The 26,029-nt window shown below is 40.1% G+C and overlaps 1 protein-coding gene across 1 annotated transcript in view; it reads left to right on the top strand.

The window, feature by feature from the left end:
- The first annotated feature begins 15,237 nt into the window (after positions 1 to 15,237).
- DCBLD2 (discoidin, CUB and LCCL domain containing 2) overlaps positions 15,238 to 26,029 on the top strand; it is a 90,990-nt gene continuing 80,198 nt past the window's right edge. The window contains exon 1 of the mRNA XM_028119153.2: positions 15,238 to 15,766. Coding sequence (XP_027974954.2) covers positions 15,559 to 15,766 — 208 coding nt within the window. The 5' untranslated portion in view covers positions 15,238 to 15,558. The remainder of the gene's footprint in view (positions 15,767 to 26,029) is intronic.

Raw genomic sequence — 26,029 nt, 5'->3', positions numbered from 1 at the left:
GGTTGGTTCAACATCCGCAAATCAATCAACGTGATACAATACATTAACAAAAGAAAGAACAAGAATCATATGATCCTCTCAATAGATGCAGAAAAAGCATTTGACAAAGTACAGCATCCTTTCTTGATCAAAACTCTTCAGAGTATAGGGATAGAGGGTACATAACTCAATATCATAAAAGCCATCTATGAAAAACCTACAGCGAATATCATTCTCAATGGGGAAAAGCTGAGAGCTTTTCCCCTAAGGTCAGGAACGCAGCAGGGATGTGCACTATCACCACTGCTATTCAACATAGTATTAGAAGTCCTAGCCACAGCAATCAGACAACAAAAAGAAATCAAAGGCATCCAAATCGGCAAAGAGAAAGTCAAACTCTCACTCTTTGCAGATGATATGATACTCTATGTGGAAAACCCAAAAGACTCCACCCCAAAACTGCTAGAACTCATACAGGAATTCAGTAAAGTAGCAGGATATAAAATCAATGCACAGAAATCAGTGGCATTCCTAGACACCAACAACAAGACAGAAGAGAGACAAATCAAGGAGTTGATCCCATTTACAATTGCACCCAAAACCATAAGATACTTAGGAATAAATTTAACCAAAGAGGCAAAGGATCTGTACTCAGAAAACTATAAAATACTCATGAAAGAAATTGAAGAAGACACAAAGAAATGGAAAAACGTTCCATACTCATGGATTGGAAGAACGAACATTGTGAAGATGTCAATGCTACCTAGAGCAATCTACACATTCAGTGCAATCCCCATCAAAATACCACCCACTTTTTTCAAAGAAATGGAACAAATAATCCTAAAATTTGTATGGAACCAGAAGAGACCCCGAATAGCCAGAGGAATATTGACAAAGAAAAGCAAAGCTGGCCGCATCACAATTCTGGACTTCCAGCTCTATTACAAAGCTGTCATCATCAAGACAGTATGGTACTGGCACAAAAACAGACACATAGATCAATGGAACAGAATAGACAGCCAAGAAATGGACCCTCAACTCTATGGTCAACTAATCTTTGAGAAAGCAGGAAAGAATGTCCAATGGAAAAAAGACAGTCTCTTCCACAAATGGTGTTGGGAAAATTGGACAGCCACATGCAGAAGAATGAAACTGGACCGTTTCCTTACAACACACACAAAAATAGACTCCAAATGGTTGAAAGACCTAAACGTGAGACAGGAGTCCATCAAAATCGTAAAGGAGAACTCCGGTAGCAACCTCTTCGACCTCAGCCACAGCAACTTCTTCCTAGAAACATCGCCAAAGGCAAGGGAAGCAAGGGCAAAAATGAACTATTGGGATTTCATCAAGATAAAAAGCTTTTGCACAGCAAAAGAAACAGTCCACAAAACCAAAAGACAACCCACAGAATGGGAGAAAATATTTGCAAATGACATATCAGATAAAGGGCTGGTATCCAAAATCTATAAAGAACTTACCAAACTCAACACCCAAAGAATAGATAATCCAATCAAGAAATGGGCAGAAGACATGAACAGACATTTTTCCAAAGAAGACATCCAAATGACCAACAGACACATGAAAAAGTGCTCAACATCGTTTGGCATCAGGGAAATCCAAATCAAAACCTCAATGAGATACCACCTCACACCCGTCAGAATGGCTAAAATTAACAAGTCAAGAAACAACAGGTGTTGGCGGGGATGCAGATAAAGGGGAACCCTCCTACACTGTTGGTGGGAATGCAAGCTGGTGCAGCCACTCTGGAAAACAGTATGGAGGTTCCTCAAACAGTTGAAAATAGAGCTACCATAGGATCCAGCAATTGCACTACTGGGTATTTACCACAAAGATACAAATGTAGGGATCCGAAGGGGTATGTGCACCCCAATGTTTATAGCAGGAATGTCCACAATAGCCAAACTGTGGAAAGAGCCAAGATGTCCATTGACAGATGAATGGATAAAGAAGAAGTGGTATATATACACAATGGAATATCATGCAGCCATCAAAAGGAATGAGATCTTGCCATTTGCAACGACGTGGATGGAACTGGAGGGTGTTATGCTGAGTGAAATAAGTCAATCAGAGAAAGACATGTATCATATGACCTCACTGATATGAAGAATTCTTAATCTCAGGAAACAAACTGAGGGTTGCTGGAGTGGTGGGGGGTGGGAGGGATGGGGTGGCTAAGTGATAGACATTGGGTAGGGTATGTGCTATGCTGAGCGCTGTGAATTGTGCAAGACTATTGAATCACAGATCTGTACTTCTGAAACAAATAATGCAACATATGTTAAGAAAAAAGAAAAAGAAGAAGATAGCAGGAGGGGAAGAATGAAGGGGAGTAAGTTGGAGGGGGAGACGAACCATGAGAGACGATGGACTCTGAAAAACAAACTGAGGGTTCTAGAGGGGAGGAGGGTGGGGGGATGGGTTAGCTTGGTGATGGGTATTAAAGAGGACACATTCTGCGTGGAGCACTGGGTGTTATGCACAAACAATGAAACATGGAACAGTACATCAAAAACTAATGATGTAATGTATGGTGATTAACATAACAATAAGAAATTTAAAAAAAAAATAAGGGAGAGATGGGCACCTGGTGGCTCAGATGGTTAAGCGTCTGCCTTTGGTTCAGGTCATGACCCCAGGATTCTGGGATCGAGTCCCGCATCAGGCTCCCTGCTCAGCGGGGAGCCTGCTTCTCCCTCTGCCTCTCTCTCTCTCTGTCTCTTATGAATAAATAAATAAATAAAATCTTTAAAAAAATAAAAATAAGGGAGAGAAAGTGATGATCAAAGATTCATTAGGGATTTTCCCACACTCCAGAACAATTTACAGAGTACATACTCTTATCTGTTTACAGGCTGTATCACTTCCTTTGTATAATTTCCTTTTGCTTGACAAGGAGTGCAATTAAAGAGCATCACACATTATACAATGAGCAAGGATAGTCAAGGAGATTGCATTTATTATAATCCTGATATCATTAAAATAGGCATCTTTCAAATCATCATGGAAAATAAAGATGTACTAGTATATTCCAAGCTCTCTCACAGACAGTGGGTACAAATAAGGGATTCATTTACATTAATACCCTCAAATTGTAAATATCTTCAAGTCCCTACATTCATTGCTAGAACTAAATGGAGAAATAAATTTTTTTCTCTGACAAGATTATTGAAGATGGCTAAATTAAAATGTAAGTGGGGGATCTCAGTGATCTAAAATGATATTTTGACAGTTGTCAGAAGCTGAAAAAAAATTAGCATAGCTTATATGGGGGCTAATAGCTCTTTAGATCACACCCACCTTCATGCATTTTTACCATTTTATTCCAGTCAACTCTAATAAGCTCTAATAGAAGCTTATTAGAGAGCCATTCCTCACATTTTCTAAGAGGAATTTGTACTGAAAAAGATATCTTGCTATAGTATTATGGACAATATCTTAGACATGTTAGAAATGACTTAATATTTATTTAATCAGATTAGGGATTAGGGAATAGCAGGCTCATATAACTTTATACTCAGCATTTATGAAACGGACTGTTATACCAATTTAAAACAAAGTCTTTTTCAGTACAAATTCCTCTTAGAAAATGTCCAGTGGGAACCTGTTTTATTTTTGTTTCAGCAGGACAACTTCCCTCCTCCCAAACACATGTATCAGTTAGAATCACATTTTGCTGTAAATAACAGAGACCTGAACACAGAGACTTAAGTAAATAGAGGTTTATCTTTTATTTTTGTCCTATAACATGGGCCTTAGGACAGAAGCTAGTGGTAAATCCTGGAAAGAAGGGTGATACCTGGCATCTAAACAATAAGAGAATTTTTGAGTCCAAAAGAGTCACAGTCCTTTCATCTATATGTTATTCATTCATCAAACCTTTATCATAAAACTACTGTGGTGCTATTATCAAGAGACACTAAAATTATGTAAAATCATCCATGCTCTCTAGCAGCAAATAATTCAGTATAAGCATGTATGTAGGATGATTCACAGTTAAGGTAAGCTTGGATTTTAAGAACCCCATGATCTTAAAGGAATGGTCTATGGATTCCTTCACAACAAGATTTACAAAAACAAAAATCCAGCTCCTGGAAGGGATTCTCTAAAACCTTAAGCATATGCTAAGAGAATCCAAAAGTGTAAAGAGAGATTTGTGATTTCCAGCTAACTCTTGGTAGTTTATAGCATGCCATTTGCTCACACCATGGAGAAGTGTGGGTGGACTTCAAGCAGTTGTCATAGCAAACAGTGCATAAAGCATGGAGCAGGAAGGATGGTGGGGCAAGGAAGAGATACGAGCATGATTTTTGACATATTGAAGTTATGGTGTTAAAGGGTTATTCTAAGATCTACTGGTAGTTGAAAAGAAATACTATCAGGACTCAGTTAATTTTGTCGCAAAATTCCGGTATGTTTCATTAGAACATTTCATGTTTTCATCTTGCCAAACTGGCTCAGTAGAAATTAGCTTGCCACTTCTCAGGTCAGCTTGGCACCAAGTCAATACATGCTCTTGCTCACTTAGTAAGTAGATGTTAAAATGCAAACAGGGCCCTGAGACACCAGGAATATGGGATGAAAATATTGACCCCTGACCAAGCCTACCATACTGCAACCCATAGCAGGCCTAATACAAAATTTAAGCGGCATAGACAGTAATGGTATGGAAGAATGTTCCAGAACCTCAGTGAAGTTTCAGTACATTCCATTTAATGTTTAGATAACATTGTGGCCTGGTCTTTTGAACTGTGAAAGCCAGATGGTGAAAGAGCATTACAGCCCTTTAGTTCAGTATGAAGACATGTATGTATGTGCTCCCCCAACTCCATTTTCAGCTCTGGTTCTTAAATTCCAGTCCTCTGCCTGATGTTCCCTTGATCTATAAAACTCTAGACTTTGTCCTTATTGATATACCTTCTTAATTCTCCTAATGTCATTTTAACATCATTTTCAGAGTGGGAGGAAAGAATAAATGTTTGTGGTCAATCCACAATTTTTAACTGGAAATTAATCTCCCAGATTCTCCAAGTCTTTGTGGGACTACATTATGCAAAGATGAGGCATGCCAGTATATTCTCTGAACACTGAATTCAACCAAACAACTCCAGAATCTAAGCTTGAGCACCTCTCAAAATATTCAAGGTTTGAATTTTTTGACAAAATTTCAGAAAACTCAAGAGATAAATGGACATTTACTAAGTTTCCAAAATAGGCACTTGTATCAAATAACCATTTTGTGACCCCCAAAATAGTGTGCTTTTATTAGGTGTTTTGTTGCCTGCTGGTAGAAGGCTTTGGAAAGAATTTAGGTCACTGAGTGATATAAGCAAAATTCCCAGAATAACTATGGAGGCAGTGTGGTCAAGTGGAAAAAACACGAGCACTCACATTAGACAGGCCTGGAGTCTCAACCCAGCTGAGTCCCAGGCTAATCACTGAATCAGTGTTCCCATGTGTTAATAATTATACTTACTTCACTGAAATGCCACAAGACATCAATAATATCACATGGGTAAAATGCCAAGCAGAGGTAGAGGCTCACTAAACATGAATCCCCTCCCCTTCCTCTTCTGGCCACAGTCCCTGAGCATGGAAGGTGGCCAGCATTAAAGTACATGATTCTTCAGTTGCTACAGAAGAGTACCTCATCCTGGTCACAAATAGCCTTCTGAGGAATCCTGGTGACAGGAAACTGTGTACAACTAATTCCCACCATGAGAAATTGTACCCACTGTGACAGGCGACCTGCTTGCTCAAGACAGAGGGGCCCATTAAGCAAGCACCACATTTGACCTGTTGCTGAGATTTAGACACTGTCTGCATCTGGGATTGCTGCCCATTGCTCCTTGTGGCTGTGAATCAACATTGTGACAGAGAGGGCACTGGGTCAACTACATTCCATTAATGGTTCAAAGTGTTTCATTTAGACTCTTACAGCAAAGGAGAAGGAATATGGAAGATATACAGCTTAGGATGGACACAAGCTTGGCAGAAATAGACACATAAGGATTTTTAAATGTAAAACTGAAAAAGCCAAAAATCCTAATGAACTCACACAGCCTCATTGTCAGAATTAAATCTTCTAACCCAGTGGTTCTTATATTTTTCCAACCATTATTGAAAGGAGGCCATAGGTTTCCAAAAGGGGCTCTCAGAACTTGGAAAGCCCCATCAGGTGATTCTGTTGGTGCTCATCTCAGCAGAGTAGCTCATTTTATTCCATAGTGCATAAAATTATATCATGATTTTTATGCAGCTTGTTTTTAAATCAATTTGGAAACCCGATGGGGAAAAATTAACATTCTTTGGGTAGGGTGTAGAATTCTGAGCTTCTTTGAATTTTTTGAAAGGACATTTTACATTCTCAAAATATCTTCAGATTCTCTTCAAAATATAGTTTTCGTATTATCTTCCCTTACACACAGTTTTCTTATTGTTTATTAGCTATATCAAGTCCATAGGAGCAACTTTTTTTTAAGATTTTATGTACTTATTTGAGAGAGACAGTGAGAGAACACCAGCGGGGGGAAGGGCAGAGGGAGAGGGAGAAGCAAACTCCCCACTGAGCAGGGAGCCCGATGTATTTAGTTGTTAGAGAGAGAGAGAGAGAGAGAGAGCACAAGCAGGGGGAGTGGCAGGCAGAGGGAGAAGCAGGCTCTCCCCACTGAGCAAGAAGCCCAATGCGGGACTCTACCCCAGGATCCTGGGATCATGACCTGAGCCAAAGGCAGACGCTTAACCGACTGAGCCACCCAGGCACCCTCATAGGAGCAACTTTTTAAAGAAAAATATTTAGAAGCTACTCACTCTACTTTTCATGAATGTTAACTGCCTCTTGTATTCATTTAGTTTGGGAAAATAAAAGTTAGGGTTATTTCATATGATAGAATGGAATAAGACATACACTTATGAAAATGATTCTAGGACCAGGAAAAATTGGGTAAAGAAAACAAATTCTCTACATGCAAATTTATAGACATAAATGTTGGGAAGTACCTTTCAGGAGAGAATATATGATTACAGATGGGATCTGAGTATAATATTTTAACCTATCTTCAAACATGGCTCATTTGTTTCATTTTGTTTCCCATTAGGGCACAGATGGTGTTTAAAAATTCATTCTGGGCCACGTCTAACTATAATTTCTTTAAATGGATGGCTGCCATAAGTATGCATGAATGACTGAGTTTAGAGAGAATTTCAATTTAATTATACATACTGTTGCAGTTATTATTAAAACAAAATCTGGGTGCTGATTCAGCATGGTTTTCTGGTGGGGACATTATTTTGTAGGTGATTTGATTAATTCCATACATATGTGGCTGTCTAATGGCATCTTGAGTGGATATATTTCAGTTGTGATAATGAAATACTTTCTCAATATTAGTTATTTATCAATAGGAGAATAATAGCAAATGACAAAAAGACTAAAGTGAATCCTGAGTTACCACTTTTACAGTTTCAAATCAAACAGCTAAACAAATAAATTGTGTCATGAGATGGAGCTGTTACTATGTGAGGGCCTTCCAAATGAGTGCTAAGTAAATAGGAAGTCCATGAATTTTTGTTACTACATGACTACTTGTGACTCAGTAATATATGTCTCTTACCAAGGCCTGCCCTCACCCTCCATCAAGTCAGTAATATCAAAAATACTGATTATATGAACCAAAAATGAATGCACATTCTTCAGATCTACAAACGGGAACCAAGCATTGATTTAAAAGGATAACCGGTAAATAATGCTAGATATGTGGTGAGAAAAGTCTTATTCAAAATTCTATGAGCACTAGGCATACACAGTCCTTCAAGATTTGTTTTGTTTTTAATTAGCTAGGTCAGGGAAATTATATTCTCCTTCCTTTCCCTCCAAGGAGTTATCTTGGTCTGCAATGAATCCTTTAGTAAAATCTCTGACATTTTTACTTTCGTGCAATATGTTAACTATGAAGAAATGATCTTATAGATCAGTCAAATGTAAAGTATTGCTTATATTGGCATTAAAGCCTGATTATTAATGCAGAAGCTCATGGAAGGTAAGATTAAACTGAACAACATATTATTTCCTTTTAGTCCATAATCTGCCATTTTAAAATCATGGTTAATAGAATGCCCACAATAAAAAGATCTGTTTAAAGGAAAATGTAGAATATATTCTGCATCTCATTTATATCTTATTGTGTTAAAAAGCAGGCCAACAACTAGTCTGTGAATGTGATATGAAGAAGATGATATACTTCTTTGTTTCAAAAACCTTAGGTATGTATTCCTTTTAAACATTGCATTTCCAAAACCTTGCTATTATTTAAAATACTGGTCCCTATTTTATCAACTTACTAAATTTAAAGGATCCAAATTAAATTTAATTAAAGGATTCAAAGGAAGAGTTGCCTGCATTTTAAAAACATCCCAATTTCTATTTCCATTCTCTTGGTTCTTAGAAAATAAAAAGTAGAATTATTGTACTATGATTTGCTTATCCTAGTGTAATAAATGTCTGCTGTCTGGATGATTTCAAATCCTCTAGCTTGCTATGGTCACCGCATCCTTTTATATTTAAACAAAATTGTTCAAGGGATATGGGTGGGGGGATGGGTGAAATAGGTGATGGGGATTAAGGAGAGCACTGTGATGAGCATCAGGTGATGTATGGAAGTGTTGAATCACTATATTGTGCACCTGAAACTAATATTACACTGTATTACACTGATTGGAAATAAAAAACAAACAAACAGGAAAACCACAAAATTGTTCAAATATCCCAACTTACCTAGGGATGAAAGCCTCTTGTTAAGAGGATGGTGAGCAGCACGAAGGTTTAAGCTTCTCAGAACCTCTGGTTCTAGCCTGCTATTTCTGATCTTTTTATCTCTGCTTTCATTTCACCTCCTGAGGACACTGCCCTCTTCCATGAAGAATCAATAAGTTGGACACCAACCTGATTGTCCCCCCTTCACTTGTAAGACCCCCTTCCCCAGAGTTTCATCCAATCAAGGCTTTTTAAAAAAATTAAATTAGCCAACATATATAGTACATCACTAGTTTCAGATGTAGTGTTCAATAATTCACCAGTTGCGTATAACACCCAGTGCTCATCATCTCACGTGTTCTCCTTAATGACCATCAAGGCTTAAACTGTAGTAAATTTAAGGGAAAGTTTGGGAGAAAGGCTGGGGGGGATGTTACATTATAGCACATATAGCAAACAACTAACAATTTTTTATTGGATATCTCTATCTTTCAAACCATCTTTGCATTCTAACCACTGGGGAATTTTTACTGTTTTTCACTTCTCTAGAGCTCCAGCTTCCGGCCACATCACGACCAGTGTTATGTCCTCTGACCTCGCTCATCTCCTTCCTGATAAGGTTACCTTCCCCACTCCAAGGTCCTGTTTGCTTCTTTCACTGAACAGAACTGCGGCTCTTTATCCAGCCCCAGTTCATAAAGGCATCACTGGGCCAGGGTTAGGGGGCATGAGGGTTATTTTCCAAACTAAGCTCACCCTTGCCCTCCTGGTCAGCACAGACAACACTTTCCTAGGGATGAATTCTCCAGTCATTAGCTGGTGTTTCTTATCCCTCCTACATTAGGTAGCTATTTCAGCATTGAGGACTTAGAATTTGGCTGCAAGATGAAAGCAAGCAGGGACGCCTAGGTGGCTCAGTCAATTAAGCATCTGCCTTCGGCTCATGTCATGATCCCAGAGTCCTGGGATCAAGTCCCACATCCGGCTCCCTGTTCAGCAGGGAGTCTGCTTCTCCCTCTGTCCCTCCCCCTTGCTCGTACTCTCTCTCTCAAATGAATAAATAAAATCTTTAAAAAAAAAAAGATGAAAGCAAGCAGTGGATAATGAGAATTTGGAAGAATTGTCAAACTTCGAACCTATCATAAGGTCCACAAATAAGGCAATTGAGGCCTGGAGAGGTTAGGAGCCTTGCTGGAGGTCATAGAGCACTTTCAAATGGAAGGTGGATACAAGGGTCTGGTCCAAAGCTGTTTCCATGATCTCATGAAACAACTCAATTTTTCAGAAGCCAAATAGCATTTCAGCTCTGTGTATTTAATTTCCTGCAAAGGTCCCGCAGGAAAGAATCCAGGCATATACCAGGGGAGGCAGGCAGCTACTGCACACCTAAATCATATTATCTCAGAAACTCTGGTATGTTCCCCATTCATTTTTTAGTTTTCTGTTGCCATTTACGAATAATTCTTTCATTTCTAGGCATGATGTTGATGTTATGGAGGGCAGTTTTCACACGATTTTACTAAAATCTTTGGCTGCCTCCATTAGAGATAAAATACCAAGCTGAAGCCTTCTTGTTCTGATCCACAAGAGAGGATCAGAGTTGGTTAAATTTTTATGTTACTGGTAAACCAAGGGGGTGTTGGTGGGGGTAGAAAGAGAAAGAGAGGGATGGTTGTAGTGGAGAAAAAAGCAAAGGGCAAATTATTAAAATCAGTCATGTTGCCGAAATATGCCAAGAAAAAAGTATTTAGCCATTATCTACTAGCAGAAATTAAATATCTTCTATAATGAATTAGGTTCCTAACAATTCTGTCTTAAATTTGCTGTACTACCTAGTTTACAAATGTTAAGAAAACATGAATAATAAACCTGAGAGTTAGATTTGAATGAAATGATTAACTGAAAGAAGCTACAAGATAAAAAAAAAAGTATCCAAACCACTTCGGTTGAGGAAAAGGAAGAATGTCTCCTCAGCAGAATTCAAACATTTAGCAACAATCTTGGTTGCAAACATTTGTCCAAACAGTCAACAGGACAAAGAAAATGCTCCTGTGAGAACAGTAACCAGATCTGAGGGCTCTGGTCTTTGAAGTTTAAAATATTTCCCCAGAACTGCCACATTCTTCTCTCTCTCCTATCCCACTGGAAGATCACAAAAGTAAATTCTCGTTTGTTCCCTCTTTCTGTTATCCTGCCAAAAATACACACTCACTGATAAAGCCCACCAGTGATTCATTTCATACCATCATCCCAAGGTTTCCAGTATAAATGCCATATTAAATGACTCTCTTCTGTTTTATTAATGCCTAACAGACATTTAATAGCAATGATGGTGCCAGTGATTCTTACTGGATCATACCATTAAAGCCCAGATGTTTCTGTACGAACAGAAGCAAAGGCACCAGCCCCTGGGTTCTTTCTCTCCATTCTCCTTTCCTTAACAGTGGCTGAGCTGGGATTCATTTGGAAGCAGAAATAGCAGGCTGTAAGCATTCTTTCCATATTTTCATTTACTCTATAGGTCAATTCATTTTCTGTATTCCTCCACTCATTATTGATTAAGAGAGGAAAGAAAGAAAAAGAAAAGAACAAGAAAGAGAAGACAAAAAGGGGGAAAAAGTCTAGTTAATTAAAATTTAGGTTAAGACTATCTATATTTAGGGACGCCTGGGTGGCTCAGTCTGCTAAGCATCTGCCTTCAGCTCAGGTCATGATCCCAGGGTCCTGGGGTCCAGTCGCGTGGGCTCCTTGCTCAGCAGGGAGCCTGCTTCTCTCTCTGTCTGCTGCTTCCCCTGCTTGTGTGCTGTCTCTCTGACAAATAAATAAATAAGAATGTTTAAAAAAAAGACTCTATTTTTAAATTTCTTAACATGGAGCAAACAAACGTAAATACATCCAAACAATACACATTTTAATTTCCTGGTATTTCATATGTAACTGTCCCATGCATTCCTTTCCTGAAGCCCTAGTCTTCCCCAGAGACTTCATCCACAGCATTAGTTCATCTACCAATGAGTGCAGATGACTATGGCTGCTACTAGTACTAGCATATGTCAGTAAACTGTTGTGCAATGAAGACACTGCTCAATTTGTGTTTTCTCTGTTGGGCTTGTCCCCAAGGGAAGCTCTAAAACCCGTATCTGTTTGAAACGCTGTAGGAAGGAGCTGGGACCTGGGCTTGCCTTGTGGAAGCACTTGAGCTTCTGGGAGCCTCTAACTGTTATGATGACGGCCTCCTCCAGAACTATCCATTTTGGGTCCTGATTAGAATTCCCAGTTTCTACCTAGCCCAGCCATCTGAGCCATGTGGGTAAAATGATTCTGGGTAAGTATTGCTCCTATTGCCTCTGCAGATGTTAACCCCCAAACACACCCAAGTCCCAGAGGTAAGGAAGATGACTAAATTGGCTAAAGCAACATGCAGGGAGTGAGTAAGGTAAACCATAATTCTGCACTATCCACAGGCAGGGACCTGTGGTCCCACAAGGAGATTTTCATCATCGCAGAGCAATCTTGTCATTGTTTTTGCAACTCAGTAAAGTGACAATGCTCAGAAATGGGGAGGGAATTGGGACAGAAATAGCATCAACCACCTCCCACATCTGTGTTATACCTATAATTCCCCTAGACATATAGCTCTAGGATCTCCAGAGATGTTCTCTAGCCAGAGTTCCATACTCTATAGCGCCAAAGCGAAACCCAGGAAGCTGAAGCATAGAAATATGGCAATTGTCATAGAGCATCAGTCACCAAGAACTTTTGATTTCACCTCTTTAAATAAAACTCCAATTTGCCCCTTCCTCCTTCATCCCTTTCCTGCCACTGACCTCATTCAGGAGCTCTTCACTACTCTATTATGCACTTTTAATCACCCTTTAAAATACCAGTCAGTAAAACAGGGATGAAAAAATGTGAGTACTCCTACCTCTTACTTTAGGTATTTATAGTTGGCATCTTTTCATGCTGTGTTATCAAGCAGTAGAGGGGAGGATAGGCCAGGTTTTGCCTGTTCCAACAAGGCTTCTATCACGCTGAGAGTTCACAGGTGAATCCTCTGTCTGGTGCAGTTCCATGTAGTCAGCAGAATGCCAGCCTGAGATTCACAAGACCTGGCTCTGTCTCCATTTCTGTGGCCTTAAAGTCATCATTCAGTGCCCTACAAAAGTTGTCCAAAAAACAAGATGGGTTGTCTCAGAGAGACTATTACCACAAGTCTTAGTATGTGACTGACTGCTTGCCATGTCAGCACCTCATGTTTGACATGTCCAATACTGAGCTCATAAACTTATCTTCTACTTCCATATCCAACCAGACCAGTTCCCCTTATCATGTTCCCTTGCTATGTGAAAGGCAACTCTTCTGCCTAGAAACCTGAGCATCTTCCTTGACTCTTCCTTATTCCCCACATCTAATCAGTCACTACATTCATAAATATCCTTCATGTTAGTCTCCCGTCTAAGCCCACTGCCCCTGCAGTTCAGGTTCACTGTCACTGCCTTTACAAGTCACTGAACCAGTCTCCAGATGAGTTCTTCCTGGCTTCCAGTTTTGCTCTCTCCAATCTATTCCCCACCCTCCTGCCTGGTTTTCTGAAATAAAAATTTGATAATGTCACTCTTTCTTAGAACCCTTTAGCTGTTTCTCAGTGTCATAAAATCTTGACTCCTTAGCCTTAGATCTTGCCCCTATCAACTTTTCCAGACTAGTTCTCAGCTCCTCCTATCAAATCAGCAGTAGTTAACCCCATCGAGCTCCCTCAACAGGATTGACCCTGGTGCCTGTGAGCTAGCCTACTTTGCCTGTAGCTTCAGATCACTTTGTCTTTTTATTCAAGAGGAAGATCACTTTCCTCACTTTGTCTTTTTATTCAAAACTCAGCTGGAGTTTCATAGTCACCATAATGGGTTCCTTGAACTCCTTCCACTGTAGTACTAGTCTATACCTCCAAAATGGCACTGACAGCAATGATTTTGTTCACCTCCACCACAGAATGTAGGCTCCTCCTGTTGAATTTCTTATGTCCATTGCCTACATTAGTCCTATAGCATAGCAGGGTCTAACAGACATCCAATAAATGCTTATTGAATAAATTTGTTAGAAGAGTTTAATGTATGAGGGGTTTATAGTGGAGTTGAACAAGATGACCTCCAGAGTCCTTTCCAACTCTTAGCTTTTCATTTGAAGATACCAGTCCTTTCCATGGTTTTGAATAGCACATCCATTTATTACTCTTACCCATAACTTCAAGGCACTCCTCAACCTGAGCTTTAGACCAAAATGTCCACCTGCCTGTTATAGAACTTCAAATACTGGCTGCTGAGTGAGCATCTCAAATTCAGTATGTCCAAAATTAATTCACTTGCCTATACAACCTGATTCACCTTTCCAGTTTTCTGTATTTGTTAATGACACCATCCTCTTCTTGAGAGCCCATATTAAAAACATCCAGGATGGCACCTTTTTCCTAAACCAATCACTGCCCACTCCTGTGGATTCCCCTTTCCCAAAAACCAGTTGTTTTTGTCACTGCATTTACTTACAGTCTCCATCGAATTGCTCCTGACTCTAATTAGCATTTGTTGCACTCTGACTTTCATGATGTATTTCCATCTCTGTACCAACACTAAATCCTGGAAAGATTTCTGTATTATGGCTGTAAATCCCCCAAGTCTCAGTATAAGGTTTGCAAACAGATAGCAGGTGGTCAACAAATCTCGGTAGAATGGCTGAATGAACGTTAGGATGTTAGGTTTACACTGCTTTGGGGGCATGGATCTTGTTATATGTTTTTTTATATTTTTGGTCCTGCCCCCAATATAGTAAATATAGTAAAAGGCATAGGAAACAAGAAATACATATTTTTTAAAAACTGAACACTGTATTTTTTAATTTTAACTCGGAGTTGCTGCAACAACTGGCTGTAGTTTTAATAAAAAAAAAAAAAAAAAACACGCTCTATTTTTTTGTAAAAGGTTTCTTAGCCTCAGCTCCCAGCTAAAACCATCCAGGATCCTGGCTTCCCACCCCTTCCAGTGGCCTGATGTGAGGCGGGGAGGAGCAATGAACAAGCGGGGCCTGAGGAGCAAAGAGAGAGGGATGGGGGAAGTCCCGGAAGTCACTGACCAGAGCTAGCGGCCGCCGAAGCGACATCAGCTTCGGCTGCGGTCCCAACAATAACAGGCGCGCGGGCGGGGCGGGGCCGCCGGGGGCCCGAGCTTGGGGGCGGAACCCGGATTGGGGGAGGCGGGTGGGACGCTTTGCTAAGGCTGCAGGGGATTGGAGGAGAGAGATGAGGGGCGGTTGAGCTCAAGGAGTGGGCTGGAGAGCTAACGGGCCGACCGAGGAGAGAGCGCGTTGATTGGGAGGCGCGGAGGGAGACGGACCGGAGCCAACTGCGGATTGGCCGTGGCGGGCCGAGGAGGCGTGGTCAATGCGCGCCAGAGGGAGCGCGAGGGAGCGGGCGGCTGGTCTGCCTGCCAGCTAGCCGGAGCCCCGGGCGTGTGCTGCGAGTCGGGGTCGGGTTGAGGAACGCGGTGCGGGAGGCGCGTCCCCCTAGCTCCTCCGCAGCCGCCCCTCGCGGCTCGAGTACCCCACCTCCTTCCCCCTCTTCCCCTGCGTTCTGGTCTGGGGGTCTCGGGGCAGGGAGCTGAGGGAAGGAACTAAAGAGGAGGAGGCGAAAGCGGAGCGAGGGTCAGAAAGGGTCCCGGCGCGGGGCACAGCGCGCGCTGCTTCTTGCTCTCCCGCCGGAACCGCCGCCTCCTCGCCTGGGGCGCCCGCACTATGCAGGCGGACTGCCGGCCACCGCGATGGGGAGCCGGGCGGTGGTGAGAGCCGGGCGCAGCCCTCACCGTCTCCGAGTCCGGGCCGCGGCCGCCGCCCCCGCCCGGGCCGCGCTACCCCTCTCCCGCCCTCTCCCTCCCCGCTCCAACTCCTCCTCCTCCTTCCCCATGCCTCTCTTCCTCCTGCTCCTACTTATCCTGGTCCTGCTGCTCGAGGACGCCGGAGCCCAGCAAGGTGAGTGGTCCCCGGGGAGTGTGCGGGGCGCAGGGGGAACCTCTGGGATGCCGGGTCTCCGGCACGTGAGCCGAATCTGCAGATGCGCGGGGGAGGTGCGGTGCGCTTCGGTGCCTGGCCAGACCTGGCCCAGCACTCGCTGGGTTGAGTTGCAAAGGTGGGCTCCGCCTGTTGTCCCCCCGAGTTGGCGCGGTTTTACTTTTTGACAAGGCCTTTGGTTTTTCTGAAAAGAGAGAAGCGAGACCCTGCTATGAAGGCCTCTGTTTTGGTATTGGATTGTTCTGGGGAAAATCTTTGGGAGGAAAAAGAAGTTTTGGAGGTGCGACCCCTAAAGTTAGGCTACACTGATGGACAGAGTAGAAAGGCAAGATAATTACATAGCATCTTAAACCAATTAAAGGCAAGTGGCAGTAATTATCTTTTGTGAAAAGTGCTCAGGTTCAAAAGCGAATGACATTGGTTCTGGTTAGCTTTGAGTCTTGGATTCTGGACATGCCCTTTATGATACCTTACTGTTATTCCTGTTGGTGGTCTGGATTGCCTGGGTCAGACAGTCTGACCCAAGGCAACGTGCTGTGTTCCTAGATGGAGCATTCCGAGTTAAAAGGGTAAGCCCTTCCAGAAAGTGACAAAACTTTTTTTCCATCCACAGTCCTTTAAATACCTCTTTCAGAATTGAGCAAAACTGTTTATTGAATAATAATCATAGTGGAAAGAGAATGCAAGGCTGATTCCTCCTCCGCCCTTTAGTACTATTTTCAGGCAGCGAACCGCAATTTTTGAATCAGTTTGGCATCAGTTATTGAACACATTTTTCCATTGCATTTCCTTCTCTATTGCAGTGAGAAGGATATGGGTTGGATTGTTACTTATTGCTGGGAAGATTTTTATTTTAAGTTGATCTCCATGTTTAAGTCCAGCTGAAATGTTGGTCTCATATGGTTTTCAGTAAAGTGTGGAATCATGGCCATAAGCCTGTCATTATGAAGACGCTGAAACTTTGACAGGCATGTGGAAGTATAATCTAACAATAAAAAATATATATATTTGGCAAACTGATCTCTTTTAGCTCTAGGCACATTTCTACATAGTGTAACTTAAAGTTAGATGCTTGGCATTCAGGTTTTTAGTTAGATCATCTTCTTAAATAAATTCTTAAACATTAGCACTTAAGTGTGAAATCCTCCCCCCCCCGCCCCTGTTGAAGTTTTAGACTGTATGCTTGTATTTTCCTTCTAGTAGGAAAAACAAAAAACAAGAAGGCTTACAGCACTAATTGGGACTTTGTGGCAGGCACATTTCTAAGTGATGTATGTGTATTAAGTCAGTTAATCCTAACCACACCCATCTGAGATAGTGTTATTCCATTTCAAACATAAAGGAACTGAGACACAAAACATGTAAGGTATCTTGATATAGAAAGGAATGTAACTTCATAAGCAGAATACTGTTTTGCTTATTTCTAGACTGAGAGTTTTTATATCATGTTTTTAAAAAAATCTTTGAACAGTATGGAATCAGTTATATGTCTCCCCACATGAGGCAGTTGCCTTAATTTTCAGAATTTCTCGAACCTGGCCTAATTAACATGCAATATTACCTTATTTTCTTTCAAGGCTTAATTTGTTTTTAGCACAGCATTTTAACAAATATATGGTCTCTTTCACGGTTATGTCCTATATAAACAGTATAGATTAACGCAAATAGAAATGATGGTGGTAATTTAAAAGACCTCTGATTTCTCATTCTTTTAAGTTGATTGGGTAAGTTTTGTTAAGTCATTTAATTTCTTTGTACCTCAGTTTTCTACATCAGTGATATGAGATACATACCTATTTCATAGACTAACACAAATGAAATGATAGTACGTAGGAGTTTTGTAAATGGAAAAGCGTAATATAGCTATAAGTGATTATCATTATTAATTTTTAGTTTATGAGGTTAATAAATAAGAACCAGTTAGGTATATATCACTGGAAACTCAGGAATTGTGTGAGATTTCAATTCTCTAATTTTTAAAAATTACATTTTTTACCCAGAGGACCTTGATGCAGTCTGTAGTGGAATTGCTTTTCAACCAGTCTTAACTAATCTAACAGACATATGCTTCGGGTTCCATTGGTATTCCCTCACGTAAGCTGGAAAGAGGTCTCATTTCAAAATGAGAACCAGTGTTTTAAAACACCTGTAGAATTTTTAATAATGGGAGTGTCTACAATATTGTAGTGTTAAGTGACAAACTGGAGTTTTTACTTTATAAGAAATCTTAGGAAGAAGACTGAAAAGAAATAATAAAATAGTTGTCTTTTGGTGGTAGAGTTATGGGTAATTTCTGTATGCTCTTCCAAATTTTCTGCAGTTGTGAAAAAATTTTTTGTGATATTTAGGTTTTTCTTTCTTTAGCCAATCTAGGTAGAAATGCATTTAATGTATATGCTGAAGGAGAACTGTGCTTCAGGAATTTTAAAAAATCTTTCAGACATCATTGTGAAGTAGCAGAAGATGTTACGCTCATTCCAGTTACAGTTGACCCTTGAATAACACAGATTTGAACTGTGCTGATCCATTTGTATGTGCTGATTTTTTTTCCAATAAATATAATAGAAAATTTTTCAGAGATTTACAACAATTTGAAAAAACTCGCAGAACTGCATAGCCTAGAAATATTTTTATGATATTGAAAAAGTTAGGTATTATTATAAGAATATAGTATATAATACCAGTAACATACAGAATACGTGTTAATTGACTGTTACCTGTAAAGCTGGTCAGTTTTCTGGTCAGCAGTAAGCTATTAGGAAAGTTTCTGAGAGTCAAATATTATAGATGGATTTTTGACTATGCACGGGGAGTCAGCTCCCTTAACCCCTGCGTTGTTCAAGGGTCAGCTGGAATGCTATATACATAGCTATTCTTGAGCAGATAACATAGTTATTCCTTTCATAACAGATGTATTTTAACCAATATTATTTCATTTACTTAAAAATAGATTGTATTTCCTCACATTTAATTGTACTATGATGGTGTTTTAGATACAGCTTACATTTTTATATTTTTAAGTTTTAAGTTTGATGTTGAGTTCATCTTCAAAATCTTTTTATTGTTGAAAGCATTTTTTTTCTGTAACACATCTGAAAAACTTAAGTTGATCAAATTTATCATGCTGATTGCATGTTTGCTACTGTAATAAATGTATTTAATAGGAAGTTGAGAGTCTACTATGAATGATTCTGTGTCCCTGATTTACATGTTGACTAGAAATTTGTGTCCCTTCATCTCAGGAGCTCAGCTTCCTAGTTCATGTCCTGGAGGGCTTGGCTACCTTCTGGGTTAGATTATTATGTGAATGTGGTAAAATATCAGGGAATTAATTTTTACAATTTATTTCTTAAGATTTTATTTATTTGTTTGACAGAGTGAGAGAGAGAGCACAAGCAGGGGGAGCAGAAGAGGGAGAAGCAGGCTCCCTGCTGAGTTCGATCCCAGGACCCTGGGATCATGATCTGAGCCAAAGCAGTCACTTAACCAACTGAGCCACCCAGGCGCCCCAATTTTTACAATTTATTAAGACTGACTTGTTTATGCCTATTAATATGAAATACTTGTGAAATATTGATTTTTATTTTCTAATAAGTCTATGAAACCAGTCAAGTTCATTCTTAATCATTCAGTTTCACAATGGTGTCAGAACTGATGTGTGGGGAAAACTTGTTTTCTGTCAAATAATGCCTTTATTTGGTTGTGATGCAGGTAAATAGTTTTTCAATAGTATTTGTGAATTGTCAGAAATGAACACATCTCCCTTATGAACATTTGTAATTATTTTTAATATCAACACTAGATTAATTTAGAATTTTCAGTTGTTTTTTCTTGGTCCGATAAAACATTAGGCCTCTTACATGTAGTTTTGGTTCAGAGGCAAAAATCAAAGCATCCTTTTTCTGCTGTATTTCTGATTAATTTTTCCCAGTGAAAATTAGAAATACAACATAAATTCCACATGTGCTAATGATTAGGTTTAAAATCCACATTTTTAAAACTTGTAAATGAAAAATTAATTGTAAAATTATAGGTCATTGATTTTAGGTATATTTCCCGGTGTTAAAAGCAAAGAGGAAATATTATTTCCCACTGGAGATGGTTAATAATTCTGTCTGAACATCTCAGCTTCATTCTAGAAGACCAACATAAAAACAAAACAAAACAAAAACCTTAAGATCGTGAAATTGGTGTAAGTGAAAGTACCAGTGCTGCCATGAAAATGACAAATGAATTAATTTCCAAAAAGAAATTATGAGTATAGTATGATGAGGAAAGGCTACATGTATATAGAGGTGGTTTTAAGTTTAGGATTATACTTTACAAAATGAACCTAGGATGTGAAAGCTCAGGTGGTAATATTGCGTGTTAATTGAATGCATGCAGATAGTTTCCATTTGAACTTCTTGATTAGTTGGAAGGATGTAGAATAATGACGTAAAATTATTGGGATTAGGAAAAGCTTCATAGAGATAGTGAAATGTGATTATAGAAATAAGAAGTGAGACAACGTGGCAGTTTTTCTTGTGTGGCTCATGGATTCAGTTTACAACCTTACCATGGCCTTGCCACTTTATTTTTTAAATATTGTACAGATAATTATAGTTGTTCAAAACCAAAAACTTAATTGATAATTACCCACAGTTCTACCCCCTAATCTATCAACTTATGATTTTTATGTTTCTTCCTATTCTGTATTCACACACCTACATAAAAATCTTACATGGTTATAATTTTAATCATTTGTGTTATGTTCTGTAGACATACTGTGTTGAAATTAATTGTGTAGGCTAATTTAAGACAGCATACTTAAAAATACAGCAAAAAAATTCAAAATGTAAAAATTCAGCCTAAGACATTATTTATGAAGTAATTACTCCATTGTTTGGAATTGCTATTACAGTATTTTCTTTAGTCCATTTGATTAAATTCTTCATTTAGGGTGGGATCTTTAAGAAGGTATATCAGTTCAAAATAATAACTTAGAAACCTACATAATGCTAATTTCCCAGATCATTATGTGGATTAAATCAATATAATCCACGAGGACAGAAAATACAGATATTCAAATAAACTAGTATTTAGTGGATGCCAGTTTCCGCTGAAGCAAATGGGATAATGGAGTGATCTTAAAAGTTTGCTAAAATATTACCAACTCGATTAGCCTGCACTCTGAAGGATATGTAGTTGGAAGAAAAATGTTGATTAGCTACTTGAATTATGGGGAAGACCCCCAAGGTGCAGGCTCCCTCAGCTGCTTTCTGAGAGTGGCCCAGGTTTCTTGCAAGGCTTTTGTTGAGCTGGTTGCATGCAAGTGTGCAGTCAAAACTGAATTGCTTGGTTGATCAAAGAAAAAATGCTGGTACTCTTTATCATCCTCTCGTTAAGAACTTGCAGCATAAAGTTGTACCGACTCTGAGCTTCCCGGCATGTGTGCACATATGTCAGTACAGTCCTGAGACATTTAGAGAAGAGTAAAACATTGTAATTGTTTATAGAGAACCTACAGTCTAGTTGGGGAAATAATTATCTTTAAGTTGAATTATATATAAAAATAAGCAAGGGAGGTTGCTTACTGCTATCGGTTTCAAGGGAAGAAGAGCCCACAGGAAGTAGGAGAAGCTTGCTGATAAAGTGGTATTGACTGAGTGAGCTTTAAAGGATTGATAGGTTTGTAGTCCACAGGGAAGACAAACATTTGAGAAGTGAAGATCACAGCATCAGAACAGCAAGGAGTCAGGAAAGCATGGGAGTGTAAAAGCCTGTCCTGATGCAATGAGTAGCAAGACTCCAAGCCCCTGGTCTTGGCTTCCTGCTTCCTTCTTGAGCCCCATGCCTTGCTCCTGCCTAATAATTGGGGGCAGATATTGGCTGGTTCTGGCCATGGTTCTTAAGTACTGGGGTTCTGCCTTCCTGGACCCGTGTGGCTGGCAGCCTCTTGATCACCTGTACAGTACAATCCTAATTCCTTTGCATATTATACATGTGATTTTTTTCACAGTCTGGTCTCTCCCTTCCTCTCAACTTAATCTCATACCAGCATCCCTCAACTTTTATCTGTAGTTCATGTGTAAGACTGAGCTACTTTTTATTGCTCTAAAGTATAATTTCATGTGTTTGTTTTTTTTTTTTTTGCTTTGTTCCCTATACTGACTTCTTTACATATGCTATTTTCTCTACTTAAAGAGAAAGGGTTCTTTCTTTCTTTGCATGGTAAACCCCTAATCTTCCTTCAGAACCCTTCTTGGGTATTATCCCTGAGAAGAGTTCTTTAACCGTCATCACACACTCATCTCCAGACGGGACTTTTCATTTACTTCTTTTCATTCATTAATCACACTGAATATAAGATATTTATTTGTCTTGGCAGAGAGTTTACTCATTTTATTTCTAATACTTAGCATGATGTCGGTCGTTCAAAAAATGTGAATCAAGAACCCATTTTTGGAGGGAAGGTGCTGCTCCAGCTACATGATTTGATGTCAGTCTCTGGGCATCTGCACACGCTTTGTGCTGTTGTCAGTTGTCTTCTCCCCACAGTGAGCAGTCCAGGCTGGGCTTCTCGGTGTCATGGGAGTAGAGCCCCCTCTTGAACCTTACTACGTGCTTGCTCAGGGCCTAACATCCTGCCCAGTGTTTGCCAGCTGCCCTCTGTCTGGGAGGTAGACTGCTTTGCTCCCTCGGTGAGAGGAGTCCTTCCACTAGAACTCTGCACGTGGCCATGGTTTCTTCTTAGAAAACACTGCTGTGCCCTTCTTGTCAGATAGGTCATCTTTAAGAACATTAACAGCTTAAATCAGTGTCAGCAAGTTGGGTGTGCTCCTTTGCTGTCTTTTAAACTCTGATTTAGATGGCCACCTCTGGTATTACCAGAGTTCCCCCAGTTGTGGTTCTGGTAGTTGCCTGCCTCCTTTTTCTTTGACAGCTCCAATTCCTGGAGAATGATCAGGTAGTTTCAGTAATCTGGTGTCAGAGGAAGCTAATGAGAAATGAAGGCTGGAAAGATCATTGGGAACACGATTCTGGAGGACTTTCCATTGGGGGGCAGACAGGAGTTTGTACCTGAAGTATTAGCAAGACATCATCTTAGGTTCCTCTGCCTTCACCCAATGCATTTGTCTACCTCTGGACACTTTCTCATCCTGCCTCCCAGGTCCCTCATCTCTTTGATGCTCTTCCCCTTGCCCTTGACAGATCCCAAATATGGCTCATGTGCCAGTCCCCCCTGTCTCCTCTGATTCTGGGTAGCTCAAGGTTACTGGAGAAAGTCATGTGGCCATTGTGCCTAGATCTACACAAATGGGGACTACTAATCAGATCTCTAGTGGGGCTTACTGCTCAGCAGGAACACTCTGACTGCCCCACTTTGTAGAGCTGAATGCCTGCCCTGCTTTGCATCCCTGCACAGTGGAGCTGCCTCCTCCCTCCTTTCCTTCTTCCAGAAACCAGCTCTTCCACTTATCCAGAACTCTGCTTCATCAGGGAATGTAAGTTAGGTTTAGTATAATTTAAATTTGAATGGTGTTTTTGGCTCCGTACGTGGAGTCATGCTCAAAATACCACTGGCTCCTGTGCATCGTTCTTCTCAGCTGTCTGCTTTCTAGTACCTTCTATCTCTGCTTTTTTCAGTGATGAACTTTCCAACAAGTAGACTACATCTGTGCTGTTCCTTTTCTTGGTGTGTGGCGCACAGCGAATACTTGTTAAATGCTGATTTCCTTGCAGCCTGGTCTCTGCTCCACTGAAAGTATCATTTAAATTGTCAGATATTTTTCCTTTTTGGTTTTGGCTTGTGTTTACTCTGAAAAATCGGAGCACTTTCTTTGTCTTCACTATTTCATACTTTGGTGATCTATGAAAGTACAGAGACTCTGGAATCAGACACGCCTGGATTTAAATATTAGGCAAGGATGTCTCCTAATAGAACTCACCTCTCTTTCTAGAATGTTTGAGGGCTGGGATCGAATCTGTTTGGGTAGTCAGTAAATTTTTGGTGAGTGAATCAGTATGAACAGAGGTGGTTAATATATAAGTAGATGACAGGTTTGAGGATTAGGAGAAAGGTTGGAGACTTTGTGGTAACTAAAGTCGGAGTAAGGAGATATCCCTGGTAGAATACACAGGATGGGGGAAGACCTGAACAGTAGCATCAGCAGTCAGTATTAAGATAAGTCCACGAAGATGCAGGAGAAGTTGCAATTAGTTCAAAGAACTGAGCTAGGGAAGAAGAATTTTAAGAAGGAGGGAGGGAAGATACAAAGAAAGGAAGGAAGGACGATGGGAGGGAAGGAAGGGTCAGCAAAGCCAGATAATATGGAAAGATCACAAATGATAAGGGTGGAAAAGTATCCATGGACTTTTGGCAGCTTGGAAATTGGCTGCCCTAGTGAGTAGTTTCATTGGTAAGATAGATCTGCGTTTCCTAGGGCTGCCATAACAAATTGCCACAAATCTAGTTGGCTTAAAACGATAGAACTTTACTGTCATATAGTTTTGGAGGCTAGAATTCTGAAATTGGGATATCAGCGGGGCCATACTCTCCGTCTGAAGATGCTGGGGGAGGATCTTTCCTTGCCTCTTCCTAGCTTCTGGCAATTTTAATCTTCAGAGTTCCTTTGCATCATTCCAACCTCTGCCTCTGTAACATAGTGTCCTTCCTGTGTCTGTCTGTGGACACCAGTCATTGGATTACGGTCCACCTTAATTCAGTATGACCTCATTTTAACTTGATGACATCTGCTAAGACCTTGTTTCCAAATAAGGTTATATTCATTGGTACCAGAAATTTGGACTTAAACATATCTCTTTGGAAGGGACACAGTCCAACCCATAGCAGTTTGGAAGCTGAATTGCAGTGCATTGAAACTTGTGAGCACTGGGTGTTAATAAGCAACTAATGAATCATTGAACACTACATCAAAAACTAATGACATACTATACACTGGCTAACTGAACATAATAAAAAAAGAAACTTAGAACAGGTAGCAAAGAAGTAAGACATCAATTATGGAGGATAGAAGAAATTCCTCTGTAAAAGAAAGGAAAAGTGAGCAAGAAGATGGTAGATATTGGGGGACACTGGTGGAAAGAGTTTTTTGTGGTATTTTGTGATTGCTGTTATTATTAGCGTTTTATGGTTTGTTAAAGTGAAGTACCTAGGCAGCACTGTAGAGCTGTTTTACTAGTTATAATTTGCAAAAGAGGCAAAATTATACCTGCCTTGCAAATATAAAATGAACGCACATCCAAGATTTTATTCATTCATTAATGAGGGAACCAGTAAGATGTTAAATCCTGTCCAGAGAATATTTGAGAAACTAGGTGTTTATAATCTTAGGATATGATTGCTAGATTAGATGGCTAAGTCTGGTTAATGGGCCAATAGCGTCATAAACAGTAACCTTTGGGATTATCTTTTCAACTGTACAGAAATGATCTACATTTCTACCAGACAACAATCTATACATTAACATGTAACCAAAACTGGGACTGTTCAGCAGTGATAAATAGCAAGTCCAACTAACTACCTTGCTCTATAATCCTTCGGCAGCTTTTGACTTCTGTGACATTTAAAAGATGTGCTGCTCACCTTTTCTTTTTTTTAACCAGTTTCCAAATATAAGATGATTTTTCTGACATTTATCAGAATCTATGGAGATAAAGAGGGGGACCTGAGAACCTTTAATTAGCCCTTAGGTGATTCTAATGTTGACAAAATCTGAGAACCACTGAATAAGAGAATACTGAGTGGCTTTGGGTGCCCATCTGAGACTGGCACCCATTACTCTAATGACACCTATCCCCCTGGACTTTGTGATTTTTTTTTTTTTTTCCCCCTCAGTAGTGCTCAGTTCTTTGGCAAAGAGAGATCATAAGATCCAGGTTTGAGGGTTTGGCAGCGGATACTCAGGAAGGACACAGTGGCTAGGAAGTAAAGGTATCCGGAAGAGATAGTTAATACTGGACATGAGGTCCAGGCTGGGTAGGGAAAAACATAAGGCCAGGACAAGGTTAGCAGATGGGGAGAAAAGAAAGAAGTCAAGTTCACAGGAAATATGTGGGTATAAGAACACTGAAAGGTCAGGAGACTGACCAGCAGAATGAGACTTTAAAGTTTTTGGGTTTTCACAGGTGGATGGGAGTGTTTCTAACAATGACAAAAAATAAAGTCCAGGTTGTACTCCTGAGAGAGTCACTGAAAGTAGAGGTCATCAGGGAGAAGAT

The sequence above is a fragment of the Eumetopias jubatus genome, unplaced genomic scaffold, assembly GCF_037043125.1.
Source record: "Eumetopias jubatus isolate StellerSeaLion01/CBP00866 unplaced genomic scaffold, mEumJub1_p1.0 scaffold_1, whole genome shotgun sequence".
In the NCBI taxonomy this organism is placed as follows: Eukaryota; Metazoa; Chordata; class Mammalia; order Carnivora; family Otariidae; genus Eumetopias; species Eumetopias jubatus.
Note: the sequence above shows the minus strand (reverse complement) of the source record. Positions and strands in the feature narration are given on the sequence as shown.